The 18241-nt window shown below is 37.9% G+C and overlaps 1 protein-coding gene across 2 annotated transcripts in view; it reads right to left on the reverse strand.

The window, feature by feature from the left end:
- Window positions 1-18241, reverse strand: part of CDH13 (cadherin 13) — a 504987-nt gene that overhangs the window by 297677 nt on the left and 189069 nt on the right. For both annotated transcript variants that reach the window (XM_040614995.1, XM_040614994.1), the window contains exon 4: window positions 1232-1348. In XM_040614995.1, the coding sequence (XP_040470929.1) occupies window positions 1232-1348 (117 nt within the window). The remainder of the gene's footprint in view (window positions 1-1231; window positions 1349-18241) is intronic.

Raw genomic sequence — 18241 nt, forward strand, 5'->3', positions numbered from 1 at the left:
ATCAATAACGAAAACAAGGAACTCTGTAGATCTATGTATAAGTAATGTTTTAAATTCTCTCACTGCTTTAAAATTGCACAATAGAAGTCTTAAAAATTAACTATTTATCATTAACATACATATCTACTTTAGTTATTGATCATTAATTCTCACTGAAATGTGAAGGGAAACGTTGAGAAATGGCTTTAGAAAGTTTAGTTCACATTAAAAAAATACTTCAGAAAGATAGAAAAACAGAAATTTATGAAATCAATATAAATTACTGATGGGGAAAGGGCAGAAAATGAAATCTTCAGAGGTTATTCTTTCTTTTTACTGCTAGGAGAACAATCCTAATTATTACAGTAACTGATAAGATGTCAGCTGGCTAAATTACACATCAATTGTAGATCAAAATTCTGCCCTTGAGCTGTGCATTTAGCCCCAGCAATCACATCGGTGGGAATCAGACTCCACAGCTTATAAGCCGCTGTGTCATTAACACACCTACTAAAGTCAGAGTGATGCATACAAGTCCCTATTCCAAAGCTGTCAACATGCAAAATAGATTCATGTAATTACAATCTCTAATGCCTAAATTGCCATTTGAACAATTCTTGGTATTTCGGTTTTAATGACTTTGTATGTACAAGCTGTATCATCTGAAGTTCTGGAAAAGGAGCTCTTAGAACCCTTGCTTATTGCAGACATGAGAAAAAAAAACAACAACTCTCCATTTCTTTGCCAGACCTTTGCAAAAAGCAAAGAATAAAACTGTAAATGTCTACAAATATATTTTTTTTTCTTTGGACACCAGAAATTACCAAAGGAATGAACAAAAGATATTTCTATATGTAATACCTTATGAATTCCTTCTAGGTCTTGAGAACAGAAGATAATCCACACAAAGCAGTAGGATATTCTTCGTAACATTCCTGCCCTAGATTTCTGCCCCAGTTTAATGCACAGATACAGAGGTAAGCAGCTCTACTGAAAAGAGTAGCTGCATGAGAACATACATCTCTGATTAATATTTTTTACTAGAATGTATGCTATTCAAGTCTGGCATGAATAGAAAGCCATTTTTATCTGTCTTCACAATACAGACGGAAAAACAATCTTCTCTGTTCAGTTTTACATTTCTTAATTATTTCTATGATATTAATACTAGAATGATAAACATTACAAAATTTAAGGATAAATAGATCAATTACTTAAGATCAAAATTTGATCTGGTCCTTTGTTGACTTACCTTGCCAACAGATCTGGGAAATGGTGGTCTTTGATTTTCAGGAATTAATATTGGAGTTGCCAAAATAGCCCTTTTTTGTCTTGGGATTCCAAGGTTGCCTTCAATCTTAAAGATTTCCTGAAAAAGTCCAATTACAAAGCCTTTAAAAATAATATTCAGTTGTTATTTTCATTCCCTGCGTCTTTAGACAAAATTAACATGAGCTACGAGATTGTAAGTTTTGTATTACATGTTTTCCAGCAATTAGTGAGCGCATATAAAACAATTTATTTAAATCTGTCAGGTTACTGCACTTACTACAGATACAGCAGACAGGATGTATTCAATTTGTACTCCTGTAGACCAGTTTTAAACCTAAAGTATTGCCTACCTTCCTAACCTGACTGCTTAAATCATAAGTCTTAAGCAAGGTCTGGCTTACCTCAAGTACTTGCATGAGACCTGTAAAAAGCCACAATTTAAATGTCTTACATAATTTTCACATCTCAAGTCACATCTAAACTTAGTTGTTTCTCAGTCCAGGCTTTTAATCAAACAGAACTTAGAGGTGAATTTGCTGGGACTGTCCCTACCTAATGAACTCTCAATAAAAACCAAAAGTTTGTAACAAAATTTAAAAAAAGACACCAAAACCCAGGTGTAACTTAGAATATCAGCTAGTAGGGGCTTTTTTGTGTTGGGTGTTTTCTGGCAGGTTTGTTTTGAGGGTTTTTTTTAGTTAGAGAAATCTTCATGCCACTGTATCAGAAAGAACAAAAGTAGAAGTGATTTATACATAATCTTCCTTTTCCTTCTGTGTTTTCTGGAGTATTTAGCTCTAGCTGAGCTTCAGTCTAGCCAGCATTTTATAAGCTACAGCAAACTCTTCACTGTGGCCTCTGATCCCTGAAAAACTCTGTCCATCACACCTTTGCCTTCTGATCTCTGATCCTCAGTGCTCTCTCTGCATGAGCTGCAGTTTCCCAGAGACCATCCCCCTCTTCCTTTTGCTTCCTCCTACAGTCTCTGCAACTCTCTTATCCAAGCACAGTTACCACCAAGGTCAACACCAGCCTTTCCCCAACTCCTAGAGCTCTCCCCTTGATGCAGGCCTTTTTTTTGAGAAATGTATTTGAGAAACGTAGGGCTCGCTGAGCCCTAGAGCAGCCCTCACAGTGCTGTGCTTGAGCTGGTAGCTAGAAAACTGGTGATAACACCCCAGTGTCTTGATCAGTGCTCCCACAGCACCGAGGCTGCCTCTCCAACCCTCCCCCTCGTCCCGCCCAGTAGGCTGGGGGTGGGGGGTAAGATCTTGGGAGGGGACATAGCCAAGACAGCTGACCCAAATTGATCAGTGGGATATTCCATACCATATGACATCTGCTCAGATGCGAAAGCTAAGAGAAAGGAGGAGGAAGGCGGGTAATTCATTATGTACAATGTTTGTCTTCTGGAGCAACCACTACACGTACTGAAGTCCTGCTTCCTGGGAAGTGGCTGAACATCACCTGCTGATGGGAAGTAGAGAATAACATCTTTTGTATTCCTTTGCTTCACTGCATGCACCTTTTGCTATTGCTTCATTAAACTGTCTTTCGCTTGACCCGCAAGGTGGGGTTTTTTCCATCTTATTTTCTCCCACCCTATTCTGCTGAGGGGGGGAGTGATAGAGCAGCTTGGTGGGCACCTAGCATCCAGCCGAGGTCAACCCACCACAAGAAGAAAAAAAAACACTAACAAAAAAAGAAACCGCAAACAAAAACAACCACAAAAAAACCCCCACAAACGTACAATCAAAACCAAAGAAAAAAAAACCAAAACAACACAGAAATTTGTAATGTGTTGGGAATTGTGAAAGTGAAAAACATTTACATCACAACTATTCATTCAGGTTGTTGTAAGACTTTTAGAAAAGAAATCATAGGTTGAATTAAATGTCTAATTCCAATAAGGTTGTTATATCCTACAGATAACATTTTGCTCTCTTAATGCAGAAACTCCAAAAAACTAAATTTCTCAATCAGTTCTGCAATTCATGTTGTTGTTTGAATAGCTGCAACTTTATTACATAAGGAGAGCTCCATCCCAAGGTTATATTTTTATAAAACTGAGAAACCAAATTAGTTTTCTTGGTGGCACAGTCTGCATATCAACCAGCCAAGAACACAGGCTGCTCCTACTGCCATCCATATAGGTTCCTCCTATCTAATGAGTCTATCATCACCAAAACATTGCTATACTCTACTAGTTTTAGCATCACTTTTCAAATTTGGCAACAAACAGTTGCAAGGATAACTCAAGTCTTCAACAGTTAGCTTGAATCATGCTAAAGTCAAAGAGCAGTGGGACCCATGCAGAGAATCCCTTCTCACAATTTGGCAATTTTTGTAACTTTTTGAGGCTCACCCTGATATACAGTTCCCATCTCTCCCAAAGGCTTTGCAACTTCTGTCTAATCTTTCAGTCTGCAGGCCACTTGGGTCCCTATTTTGTCTTTCAATTCCTCTCCCAAAAGAATTTCCCTTAATAAAAATTCATGAGAAAGTTCAAGATAAAAATATTTGAAGTGTCAAATAAAAAGGAAAGAGCTGAATTCTATCCGAAGGCAAATGCACAGAGCAGTAAGCTTTCAAAATCACTTACACTATAAACACAGCAGACAGTTTGGCTGGCATGTGTCTGTGACATTTTTAAGCAGAGTGAAAATGACTACTAGTATTTCTAAAAGGAAGTAGCAGTTCTTTAGCTTCGCAGCAGCAACGCTCAGCTGATCACAATTCTCACTCATGCTAACTCCTACCTTCATGGCTGCCCTTCAGTTCATGAAAATGTAAGGAAAAACTCCCAGATGCATGCCATTTGGAAATAACCACAACATTTATGCAGATTTACATCTCTTTGTACAACAGAATCATAAAATAGTTTGGATTGGAAGGGACCTTAAAGACCATCTAGTCCAAACCCACTGCTATGAGCAGGAACTACTTCAACTAGACCAGGTTGTTCAGAGCCCCATCCAGTCTGATCTTGAGTGTTTCATGTTTCTTTCTATGCTATTTAGTCTGAGGACTAAAAGGAATTTTCAGTTTGTTCATTATGTAGATCTGCTAGATCTTTGATAGTCATAGACCCATAAACAATTAATTCATCACTTTCTCATTACAGGTTATCCTTACACTTTCCCAGAAGGTCCACAAATGGGTGAAAAAGTCAAATTATATTAAATGAGTCAACATTTCAGTCATTAACACAAAGAGTCGTACAATCATAGAAACCTTTAGGTTGGAAAAGATCTTTGAGATCATCAAGCCCAACCATTAACCCAGGACTTCCGAGTCCATCACTAAACTATGTCCCTAAGCACCACAGCTACGTGTTTTTTCCACTACCTCCAGGGAGGGTGATTCTACCACCTCCCTGGGAAACCTGTTCCAATGCTGGAATACCCTTTTGGTGAAGAAATTTTTCCTAATATCCAGTCTAAACCTTTTCTGGCACACATCTGAGACCATTCCCTCTTGTCCTGTTGTTAGTTATCTGGGAGAAGAAACCAACACCCACCTGCCTACAGCCTCCTGTCAGGCAGCTGTAGGGAGTAATAATGTCCCCCCTCAGCCTCCTTTTCTCCAGGCCAAACACCCCCAGTTCCCCCAGCTGCTCCCCACAGGATTTGTGCTCCAGCCCCTTCCCCAGCCCCGCTGCCCATCTCTGAACACCCGCCAGCCCCTCTACATCCCTCCTGGAGTGAAGGGCCCAAACCTGAACCCAGCGTTCGAGGTGCGGCCTCACCAGTGCCGAGCACGGGGACAGGCACTGCCCCGGTCCCGCTGGCCACCCTGTTGCAGACACAAGCCAGATGCTGCTGGCCACCTCGGCCAGCTGGGCACACTGGGGGCTCATGCTCAGCCCACAGGCCCAACCTGCCCAGGCCCCTCTGCAGAGCCCCCTGCCCTTGGGGACACCAGCGCTCCCCCCAGCTTGGAGTCATCTGCAGACTGACTGAGGAGGTACTCAATCCCCTCATCCAGATTGTAGTTTTCTGATTTAATTTATTATTATTATTATTATTTCTTCACAATGACAGCTGAGAAATTCTACCAGGTTCTTTATTTTTACTATTTAACTGCAATATCACACCTGTGATTGCTATCCTTTAGTGCTGTTTTCATTGACAGTGGATTATCTGATTAGTATTCAATTATCATTTCACTGCCCTCCATTTCACCGTCAGGTTTTACACCCTATTTTTGACTTCATTCAATTCCCTTTCTAGACATTGAATAGTTCAACACCCAATATGCTGATTCAGTGGCAATAAAGCTTGATTCCCTATTCACATTAAGCAACAACAAACACAGCCGCCTCATTTTTCCAGCATTTAGGTTACTCTTTTATTGAAAGATGCCACTTTGCCCAAACTAAGATGCTCTATGCAAGCTGCCGTTTCCCTAGATCCCTTGAGAACTCTCCACTCTGTTTCAGTTTTCTTTCTTTTTAACCAGGGATTCTTGGGAGCATTGCAGTACTTGAATATTTGAATGAATGGCCTAGTCACTATCCAGTAGCAGACACCATTACTCTTGGCAGAGAAAATTTCATTAGAACTTGTCACGGGAATAAGGTGGCTGGATACTGGTATCGATTTGTCCCAATAAGGGTTGGAAACATCACTGGATTAGCAATCTGTAATCCACCATGGCGACCAGAAAAGTGGTTGCAATTCTTGCTATTTAGTTGTTTTTATATACTAAGCTTGATGGTATAAAATGAGGTCAGTCCCAAATACAAAAAGATAAACAAACTTAATTGGATGATTGTTGCAAGCAAGATTCCCCAGAAATAGAAAATGGGATGTGATATTTGGTGGTATATTGGTATTCCTACAAAATAACATGACTATGTAAGACTGAAAAACTAAAACTTTATGCAGATCAACTTAAGAAGAAATAGTTTTTGTATAATTCTTAGCTGAAAGCTCACTATTGTGCTGTAATACTTGGTTGCTTTATGTATTTCATTTATATCATCATAATATTATCAACAGTATTAACAATGATCTTTAAAACATGTGCCAAAACAGAAAATTTTTTTCTCATGTTGTTAATAACATGAATATTTAAGAAATGTACTAGAAATTTACTTGTAAGTTAAAGAACAACTGTTTAAACAAATAACTCAATGAATCAAGTTAAGAATTGTAAAGGTCAATGGCATACACAAAAACATCTGCTCAGTAGTTGTCTGTCCTCAATACCTGTAAATGTCACACTGTATGCTTTAGAAGAACAAATCCAGCTAAAATCTAGCATGCTAAGGGGAATTGGGTATTTCAGAGAACATAAACTTCCAGGCTTGTGAAGCATGATCAGATATAACATCTGGGTAATGGAAATTGCTAGTGGAACTTGATTTAATTACTCTGGGTGTTTCTACTATTATAATTGTTACATAAATAGAGAGGCAGATCCTTACACTGCCTAACCAATATGCCCATTACCTTCATAGATACTTGGTAATCTCAGACTACAGCTTTGCTACTGTGCCATTCATTCAGGTGTGCTACATGTATTTTCATAGGATGGAAGTTCCTTTTATCTTTAGAGCAGTTAAGAATACACTAGGAAAAAATTTATTCTTGTTCAAATCATTTGGTCATGTGTAAATTCTAACCATGTTAATGCTAGTTTATTTTAAAGTATTTTTGTACTGCATACATGACAAAATGTTAACTAACATGGAGACGAATCTGAACTTTTGCCTTGTGAAATGGTACATTCCATTATTGCCCTGAACCTCTGCATTACCTGTCGTGATGGAAAAGTCCCATTTCTATTAAAGTATAAGTTCCATTTATATTCACACCTGCCTTATTATGTGTCAGGGAAAAGTTTTTCTAAGGTGATAATGGACTAAATGCCATTAACATTCCTTTTGTACACATTAACCATGGGAGTTACCTTTTGTGAGAATAATACAGAAATGACAACCATTTCTTTTTTTAAATTAACATTTCAGACTTTTCTTGTCATCGTTTAGTGAGTGTCATTTTCAATTTGAACCATGTGTGAATCACCCCCTCTTTCAGGAAATCTCATATTGGTTCCACACTGCTCATTAAATATAATGAGGTATCCCTTATACACAAACAAGGAAATATGCTGTGACTGACTGCATCTGTCAAACAGCATTGCAAATATGGGCTTAAGGAAAAAAAGACAATGGCTGACCTTCTGCCTCTGTCTTCACCAGGATACACTAACAGCATTACTTATCACTATGAAAAATGCTCTTCTCCCCATCTCTACTGTGCTTACACTGGTTGCAAACCAAACAAAACCAGACTGCTTTTACAGAATGCCAGAAAAAAAAATCAGAATTGTTAAAGATATCCCAAAACCTTCAGCACCTTAAGTAAATGTAGCATAAATAAGGAAAGCACTTGCTGATGCAGTTGCCAAGGCATATAAGCCTTAAGAAAAGTGTAGTGCAATAAAAATTTATCTTGAAAACAGGTTTTTTGGCTTTGTTTTCCTTCTTTTTTCTTTTAATGAAAGCATCTCCCATTGGGTTAGATACCACACTGCTATTGAAAATAGTACTAGACACATTAGCAGAGTTCTGAAGCAATTAAAAACTTTCACAAATCTGATCCTTTTAAGACTTAACCAAAGCCACGTGGAAAATTCATTGCACAGCACGGACACAAAGACTCAACTTCTTACTCTTAACATTCCTACTGAGTCCACTGAGTGGTCTCCTTTCTTCCCTTGTACTGGAGGAACTCAAAATATGAGAGCTTCCATTTAACCCCCAGCAAGCTTCACACATGTTGAAAACACGCTGATTTCCAGAGCGAGAAGAAGAAAGAACACAGAGAACACATATCTCAATTCTAGGGCATGATAAATGAAGACGAACTTTTTTGGTGGAGCAGTAACCCATATAAAGCTGCAAACTCCAGATGTGGAATAACATGAGCAGCCATGAACAAGCTGTTCCATGTTTCACCTCTGGGACACAAGGATAATTTCTAACAAAGAAGATTTACTTATGTAAAATAAACCCTTTTCATAGCATAAGTTCTACCTTGGAAAAACAGCTTTCTATGTCTTGCTGCAGGGCAGCCAGCTATAAGTATAGAGAAGAAAACACATTTTATACCCATGTTCTGGATTGCTCAAGTGCTATGGAATTCATTGCATTGTAACACTGCTGCACAAAGGCAATTTCATGATACCCTAAAGCAAAAAATACTCTATGTTAAAGTCATGTATATTGTTCAATAGATCTAGTGGCTGCAGTCCTAGTTCCATGTCTGAATGGATGCATAAATCACACTTCTTCCTAGACCCTACAAGGCTCCAAGCTGTGATTACAATTAAAACCTTCTCAGTCCTTCTCCCCAACCAAAGCTCTGTTGCCACATATTCTTTGTTATCCCTTAATTTCTTCACCATCTCCGTTCCCTCAACAAAACAACTCCTCATCTCGCAGAACTGTAGAATGGTTTGGGTTGGAAGGGACCTTAAAGATGATCTAGTTCCAACCCCCCTGCCATGGGCAGGGACACCTGCCATAGCCCAGGCTGCCCCCAGCCCCGTCCAGCCTGGCCTGGGACACTGCCAGGGATGGGGCACCCACAGCTGCTCCGAGCAGCCTGGGCCAGCGCCTTGCCAGCCTCATATCTAACCTAAAACTATCTTCTTTCAGTTTAAAACAAATGATCCGTGTCCTATCATTACATGCTCTTGTAAATTCTAATTTCAAACATTGATTATTGACCTTGCTATTCTTTTCTAAACTCTGCATGATCCATCCTTCTGTCCTTCCTGTGTACCTCCCACATTCCCAGATAACACTTTCTCTTTCTCCAGGTGTCACTGTAATTCTGCAAGTTTTGCTTTTCTTTGGAAAACATTAATTCCTTAACTTCATTCTGAACTTGTTTGTCTTGATCACTGATGATAGAACTCTATCCAAACTGAAGTCATCTCAAATTCGCATTTTTGATTCCAGAAATAGCCATTTTTTTTTCAATCTTCCTATGGTTTTTTTTGAACAAGACCTGTCTTTGCATTACCACTCCAAAGATTTCCTACTTTGCCTATCTTTATCAGCTAACCAGTTCCGTTCAACGAAAGCACAGCCAGCATCAAAATTTATGAAATCCTGGTAGATTTGGGAACACTTCTGATACAGGTCCTTCAACTCATTCAAGACAAGAAAAATAATAGCAATTCCTCATAATGCCATTTTTTAACCTCTGACATTCTCAATGGAAGCTGACATGACATGTAGGAAGTCCTGCAGCAAATACATTTGTAGATGTTATACATCAGTCTAAAGCTGGTGAAATCCCACCATAACACATCCAGGACCCTGTTTCCCCCTCCCCTATAATTTTCCCAAAACACAACTCCCCAAGCCAATTCAAGGAATGCACAAATTCTGTCAAATCACAACAGCGGCATTTTTAAATCAGTGTACATGATTCGGGTACAAATTCAAGAGCAGCACAGCAAAGAGTAGCCCCGTGTTAAGCTACCAGCAGACCCACAGGTTCTAAAGCCTTCCAGTCATTGTTTCACACTTTAAATAGGAGCAGATCTTTATCAAAAATGAGAATTAATTCACGTCATGTTAGACAGATACACACATTAAACATAATCTCTTCCTTCTCTCACAGTATATAACTAATCCTGACTGCCCAAAACCCATCTTATTTTCCCATGCCATAAAATTCTTGGGGTGGGGGGGGATATATGAGGTGTTTGACCTGAAATTTCACAAAACTGAGAAAAAAATAAATGACAATGCAGACACTGACTGTGTGTCCTACAACCCTACCCTATACATTTTGGCAACTTGAACTGTGCATGTGCAGTCAGTTCGGCACACACAGATGAATCACAGTATTTGCACAGCACAGATTACATTTAGGAGACATGGTCATGGGTATTGCAGAAAAATTGCCAGTTACCTCATGCTGAAAAATAAGACCTCTTTTTATTAAGAGTCTGAGAAGTCTGTTTCTTGTTCCAATAATCAAAGACAGTTTAACTGGGAGGGAGTTTCAATGCTTTTCTGTTAGTACTGGTACACCCTTGCATGTAACATCGTTGCAGTCACGTGCCTGCACTACCTACCTTCCTCCTTTCCATTACATCAAGACTGCATTGGCTCCTAGCAAAAATAACGTTGCATAAGACTGCAAAGCAGGAATACATTATCTTTAGACCACAGATCCACACAACAAAAAAATCTGGATATATTCTATTAGACTTGACTATGCATACATGGTGCCCTACAGAGCTGGCATTCTTGTGCTTTTCTATATAGGAGCTGCCAAACTGGCAAACGAAGTGGTAGTCTGTGATGAAGAGAGAATGCCCACTTAGATCTAGGTTATGGCAAAACTCCTCATTCACCAAGCTAGATTTGAAATTTGGTTGAAAGATCTGAAATGTTAGTGCATTAATTCACTTCACCACTTGGTCCAGCTACTCAGAACAAATTAATTAATAGACATTAACTGAGTTTAAAGAGCTGGAATCATAGTGTATTGATCCACTTCACAACTTGGGCTGTATTTTTACTCTTCAATACAAACACATTAACAGACAGTAACATTCTGATATCAGAAGCTTAATTCTGTTCTGTGATACAAATAAAGAGACAGAATTGTGGTGTCTTGTGGACAGCTTTTTATTACTACCTGAGTGGTACTAGAGTTGGGACTGGACTTTGCATTTGTCAAAAATGAAAATACAAGAACTGAACAAACCCTGTTATTTGTTCCCACTTTAGTGACCCAATCAAACTCACAGGACAATGCCCCTTAGTTCTAAACCTTTCATTAGTCTGGACAGTGTCAAAGACCCACATCGTTATTACTGAAGAAGAGACTATGCAGGTGAAATTCTGACTTAGATGAGAGGTATCTAAAAATTCACATGCAAAAAACATCTTTTTAAAAAGTATGACTACTGATACACTTAAAACACCCAGTCATTCACACAAATTTTAATTAAAGATCCAACTTCTCTAGAACTTGTAAAATATGCTAGTCCGAAACATCAACTTTGTTTCGGTTTTGCCGTATCTGTTCTGCTGTGCGAAATCAAAGCTCAGCTTTTTTGCAGAACGTTTCCAAAAGAAACGTGGAACATGCAAGACCCAGACATAGGCTTGGTGCTTTCACTGGATTCTCACATTTCTCCATAATCACATGCTGACAATTAAGTCTAATTCATGAAATTCAGAGAATGTACCTGTCAGGAATCAGAAGGAAATTAATTGCTGTAGTGGAACAGATCAATGATTCAGAAGCTGTAACATCAATCTGTTAACAATATTAATTGCCACATACTTCAGGAAAAAGAGCCTAAAATGGCAGGAGTTATAGTTTACAGTGCTTTGAAGGGTTGTTTTTCTCTGAATTATAACTGCTGAAACTAAAGTTAAGTACAGCTTTACAAAACATGAAATGTGACATTGATATTTCAATACTGATATTATTAAAATTTGTATGTTTGGATCTGAGCATTTTGCCCTAACAACCTGCAAGCCATAGTAGCATAGAAATATTTATATTCCCTACTACAAACTTGTTGACTTTTAACTGAGTGTCTCCATGAGATGAGAACAGTCACACCTACACAACCACCAAGTAAACAGGTTTTATTCAAGTTTCCTGGCCAAGACAGAAGACGGATCCAACCTTACTCCCTGCCTGCATACCATCTGTTTGGCAACTCCACTGCTACTCCTACTGCCTTGCTTTTGTAGCATTGGCCATGGGTTACTTCTCGGAGTTTCTGGTCAGTGGGAAGCAGCCTCAAAGAAATAATACTCTCAAAACTGTCAGACAGAGTTGGAGCACCTCGTAGTTCCTTATTGACTACATTGGGGTGACTGAATAGGGACAGATAGTCCAGTGGTCAAAGCATTCACCAGGTATAGAGAAGATGAAGGTTCAGTATTGTTCTAATAAACGCTTCCAGAGACTTTCCAGTGAATTACATAATTTTAGAACTTACACCCCACAGATCTAAAAAAAACCTACTCAGGTCTCTCGATTTCTAATCCAGTGTCTTTCTGAGAAAGAAGAGATGCATTCAAATGCATTCAGAAACCTGGGCTCTGACCAAAACAGAGTATTATATCCAGCCCTTAATTTCTACTTCACTTTTTTGTTCATATTTCATATTTATTCAGTTCTGTCAAATAAGTTTTATTTTTATCTATATGCATTGCCTTACTCCCAAAGCCACTGAAGTCATTAAAGCCAGACCTGTGATGTCTGCTGCCTTTACTGACATATTGAAATTTAAACAGAAAAATTCTAGAATTAAAAACCTGAGTTCACGCAGCTTGAGATAAATCAGCAAAATCTCTCTACTTCTCATAATTATCCATCACACAGCTAGCCCCAGATTAATCTCAACTGGACTGTATTTAAATGGTTTTATGAATTTGAAGGATGAATTCTTCAGTTCGCATTGCACATGCCAAGTACAAATGTTCTGCCTCAAAATGTGACTGAAGACCCATTGTGTATATCAGATTATGCACAGCATGTTGCTTCTATGAAGTACAAAATTTCCAAGGAGAGTAAGAAAATTGATACTACTCTGTGTCATTCGACTTTCTTTACACCATTCCCTTTGGTATCTGAATGTAACACTGCAACAAAATCAAACTAGCAGTGTAGTGCTTAAGGTTCTGGTTGCTATTGCCTGACCATTTCACAGTGGAGTGAAGCACTATCAGTTTCTTGGCTTAAAATAGCTTTATTTTGCCGATATTGTCTAATAAAGACAGGTTAATAAACTGCAGCATTTGTAATTTGATACATTTGTGGTCCTGTTTCAGTTTACAAACTGTCCATTAACAGACCTTGAAACCTGTGAACAAATACATTGTCTACCATTATACACAAGTTTCTCAGATGAGTAATTTTTGATCTTCAGATTGCTCAGGCAGTTGCTTAGAAACATTTGTCTGTATTAGTTACACAAGTCACATGGTATTATTTTTCTTTTCAGATTGGATGGCTTCTGTGAATAAGCAACAGAGCATGAAATGCAAATTTCATGACATAAAATTCAAAACTTGCTTTTGGCAAGGATTTGATTTATTACATTTACAGCACAAGATGAAAACAAAAAGGTTATCTCTGTGATCTGCGTGACTTGACAGGGGAAGCAATGCCTGTGCCACTTGGAGAACTAGTAGCATAAACTGCAAAAACAAATAAATATATTAAAAAAAAAAAAGGAACTGCATGGACTCAAGAGCATGGCCTAAGGAGCTTATTTGGCTGAAAAGATCATTCACAGAAACACGAAGATAATAAAGAACGGGATGGAGGTTTGGAATATTCTTGCAACGGAATGGAAGCGGAAGCTGTGCAATAATTAATTTTACTACTTATCTACATATAAATTATGGGTTTCTCTTCTATCAATTAGTATTTTCCAGTAATTAGTACTTTCTGAGATTAAAGCACAGGTAGTTAGGTCAGGAAAAAATAATCCTGTAAACTCAAGTAAATTATTATTTGCCTTTTTTCAGAGTTTTGAGCAAGCAAGAAAAAGAAACAAGTAAAGAAATAAATAGTCTTGTTCATATTGATAGTGACAGCCAGGTCTCACTCAGTAAGGCTCGAAAAATTATTCACTAGTATTTCATTGTAGATTATACAGGAATATAGTCGAATATTTTTCCTGCTGATGCTATCAGCATGAGAAACATTGAAACTCACACCTTTTTGCTTTTTTTAACTTTGTAAAACACCTCTGTTGGCCTAAGTGTTTCTTCACTGATAGTAATGATTTTTCTTCTCTATTGGATGCAACAATTTATAAAAGCAAAATCATTAGTTCAAATTAAATATAGAATTTTACTAGCAGAGGCTGCTTCTTTCAGTTAAATATAACCAAATATGGTAAAAATATTTTACTGAGTACATCTCAGGCTGTGATCTAGGCTACTTCTACAAACCATACAGTCTACGTTCAAAGTGTCCCCAAAGTCATGAAGACCAAACAAACCCTGAAGGGGGAAATACTGCTAAAACAATGGAGAGAAACTTAGAAAACAACAGTAATTCCACCCCCCAAGTAAATATTTAAACCCAGGCTGCAAGGATTGATGTAAAGTAAAACTATTTTCAAAGAAGAAAATATATCTGTGTTTTCTTGCTGAATTGTAATGCCACATTAGAATATAAAAGTATTGGGTCTAATTTTTAGTGACACTCATTCTAGCCAGCAGAGACACATCATCTTATCCCACTACTAATTAGGTAAAGTCTCTGACTAACTTTCCTAGTGCTCCCTTTCAAGCCAGCAGCTCTGCGATAAACTAATGCCAGCGGGTCCCAAATGACAGCAAATGTGCCTAGCAGCTGAAGCCTGACATCAATGCAAAATACTTCTGCCACCCATGATTTAAAGCAGGCTTAGTTTTGGGTGGACTATGACTAACCCATGATTAAGAACAAATCCTTTTGCTAGCAGAAACAGCATTGAGTGAATGTGAAATATGTATGCACAGTCCTTGCTTACTGTTTAACAGCCTATCTCATAAATCCTAGTAGACATTCCACAAAACCAGCCAGACGTAGTGTCACACTCTCAGCACTTTTCTCAATATTCAGTCAAATGCCAAAGTGTTATTAATGAAGTATTCAAACACTGAATATGAACTCTATTTAGGGAAAAAAAAAAAAAAGTATAAATTTTGATCTTGGCTAAAACAAAGTCTTCAATAATCCCAAATTTCTCCACTGTATACTTTCAATGCTTGTATAAAAACGTACGCATTTCTTAAATACCAAAAAATCACTTGTTTTTTTCCCCTCCCTCCTTTCTCTAACACACACCTCAGTCAGGTCATGCTCATGCATTTTCAATAGTACATTGCTGCCTTCATAGCTGCACTAAGAAACTTGGTTTAAGGAATACAAGCTTACAAATTGCCATGCTTTGCCTGTCTCTTAAATAAAGCAGAACACCCCACCCCCACAAAAAAAAAAAAACCCAAACAATAAAAACACCAAAAAGAAAAATCAAAACCCCAGCATCCTGAGCTAAGATTAAAAGCTGCATTCACGTTAAAGAATGCTGTCTTTTACCACTGAAACTGTAGCTGTACGTTATTCTGTGCTGATAAAGTGCTACAGTGGGCAAAGAACTTTCTCGTAATGAACGTTGCTGTAAAACAATTCATCTGCAAGAAAGGAAACAAGTTTCCATAAACCATTTATACTTGATTCAGCTTTAAAGGAATTTGTTATATAAATACATCTTGCCCTAGGGAATTGTTTTCCAAAATAATAAAAGTGTTTGAGCAACTTAACACTGATAATTAATAGGATTTTTCAGTATCACAATGGACTATATTTTCCCATGTACATTAACCATCTCACCAGCAAAGAGACAAAATTGGCAGACTCCAAAAGCCAAATACATCAGAAAGTGAAGAATGAACTAACTTAGCATTTGCAAATATGCTAAGTAGGAGACATGCTTTAACTGATCATCAAAAGGTATTTTAAAGTACTTTCTTTAAAAACATCCCATAGCTCTTAATTATCACTTTAAAAACTTAATTAATAGTTCATCAATTGTTTGACCACCATTTCTACTATTCTGCTATTATGCTGGAATATTTGACTAAACATAATCAAGCACCATTACGTTGTTATACACCTCTAGCAATCACAAGTTATGTTTTAAGTTTAGGTGTCAATATTAAATCATCAAGAAGGATTACCACAGGTAACTCTTTCACAATCTCATCAATATCTCTTTGCCAACTACAATTCTGTAGAGGCTTAAAATTTACAGTGAACCTTACCTGCTTTTGTGGTCACATAATTATTTTTATTACGCTTTGTGGCAATGTTGGCTGCCAAAAAGGTTGTCCTAAAATCCCAGTGTGACAAAAATCAATTTTCAGATGCAAATGAGGGTGCCATAGGTGACATTTTTCATACCCAATAAATTGCCTGTCTGTGGCTTTGAACTAATGGACACATAAACAAGAGAGATTGGTGCCAAGGTATTGCATTATAATCTTCGTGAAGTTTTATGAGACTCATGCTACAGGCTGCAAAAAGAAACTAAAACGAAGTGGGAGCATGAACAATTTCAGGAAACTTGTGAGAATAGATATAGATTTATTGGGGGTTTCACATTCTTTTCCTTTATTTTTTTGAGCTCTGTTATCCCATCTCTCTGCTTACCCTTCCACACACAAACCTTTTTTTTTTTTTTTTTTTTTTTTTTTAATTTTAGTTCTTGTGTCCTCTTTGGCATGCCACAACTCTTACCTCATTATTTTCCTCCACTTTACCTCTGTCCCTTACCTGACTTCCCAGAAAATTTGTACCAACACAATTCCTTCCCACTATTCTTTTTTATTTTTAATTCTGGCAACATGGTTTCCATTTATTTCCACCTCCTTGAGGTGACAGACATTCCCTGGCAGGGAAGTTATTCAAAGCCACCCCACAGTAGCTGACTAAAAACAGATGTGAAGAGCCACTAAGGCAGACCTCAAATTTTGGCACATACTTCTAAAGCAAGATGTCCAGAGGACAGCATAACAACAGTCTGTCTACACTATTAAGAATCTTTACAGCAGTTCACTAAAGGGAAGAGCTCGGATCAAAGCTGCTGAACATCTGGGTAATGAAGCAGAACCAGCAGGTAGGCATCTCAGTGATGTCTCACCAGAGTCTCAGTGAGACATATCCTCTTCAGGCACTGGGTCTACATGAAACTTCAGTTGAAGTCTGCAGTTTCAGACTATTTTGTTTGCTGCACAGATACAGAGATTACGACCAGATCACTTGTAGAAAGATCTCCCCCCCCCCCGCCCCCTTTATTTTTCTCTGAATAACAAGCACTTCAATTTGTGTATTAAATAATGAAGGGATATTCATTAGTTCTGTGCTACTAAATCTGTGTACCACAAATACTGTTAATTTTTCTAGGAAAATACAAGAAATGCACTGAAACCTGCATTACCTTTAAAAACAACAAAAGCTTTAAGTGAACACACTGCTCACATCAGGTATGGCTACAGTTCAAAAACATGAGGAGATCTGCATTTGTACAAAAAAATTGCAGGGTTTTTATAGGCTCATCTGAAGCTTATCTTGAGTAATAGAAATTTCTTAAGCCTGTGAATTTAGAAGTCCTGAGAGATATTTAGTCTTGCAATACAAATAGAAACATGATAAAACCAATATTTTTATGCTATGTTGATAGTATTGTTTCCAGCTATAGCCGAAATGAAAGATGCGATTATATAATAGGTTTTCAAACCTCCTCAAGATTTAAGTAAAGTTCAAATCTTAAGCTTTTGAAACTTTAATCTTGAAATAAAGATGAATCTTTCTGGTATTTCACCTTTTTCTCATGATAGGAAAATATGAACAGTACTAAAATGACAAAGAACTGGATCCCGGATCAGACTTATCCCCGTGTATATCCAGTTGCAAGACTGGGATAATAATACGTAGAGCAACTTTAACATTCTTTCCAATCTCTCATCCTGGCGTCCTTGATAAACAATTTTATTGCTGCTGGTGCTCTTAGTTTTGTTTTGAGTTCTGTTTGTTTTGGGGCAGTAGGGAGAAAAAACTGTTTTCTTCTTCTGGACATCTAGCTCCCTCCTGAAAAATCAGAGCTCCCCCTAAAGTCAATAAACCAGTGCACCTTGACTTTGCCTGTCAGCATCAGCACCACAGGAGAGCAGAACAAGCTCCTAATACTGTGCAGGCATAACTTTGAAAACACATTTTAAAACTTTTTTCTTATGCCACTTGCTGGTTGGCTGGATACCATTAGTGTATTCCTTAGAGGAAACAGTTTATTCCACTGCCAGAGCAACGCCTGGCCAGGCGTGCGTATGGAATTCAGGGCAGCATGCCACAACAATCTCCACCCTGTTCTTCTGAAACAAGAAATTATGATGTAAAGTATGAAACATAGTGTTCTCTCTGCCTTTTAAGGT

The sequence above is a fragment of the Falco naumanni genome, chromosome 15 (assembly GCF_017639655.2).
Source record: "Falco naumanni isolate bFalNau1 chromosome 15, bFalNau1.pat, whole genome shotgun sequence".
Taxonomy (NCBI): Eukaryota; Metazoa; Chordata; class Aves; order Falconiformes; family Falconidae; genus Falco; species Falco naumanni.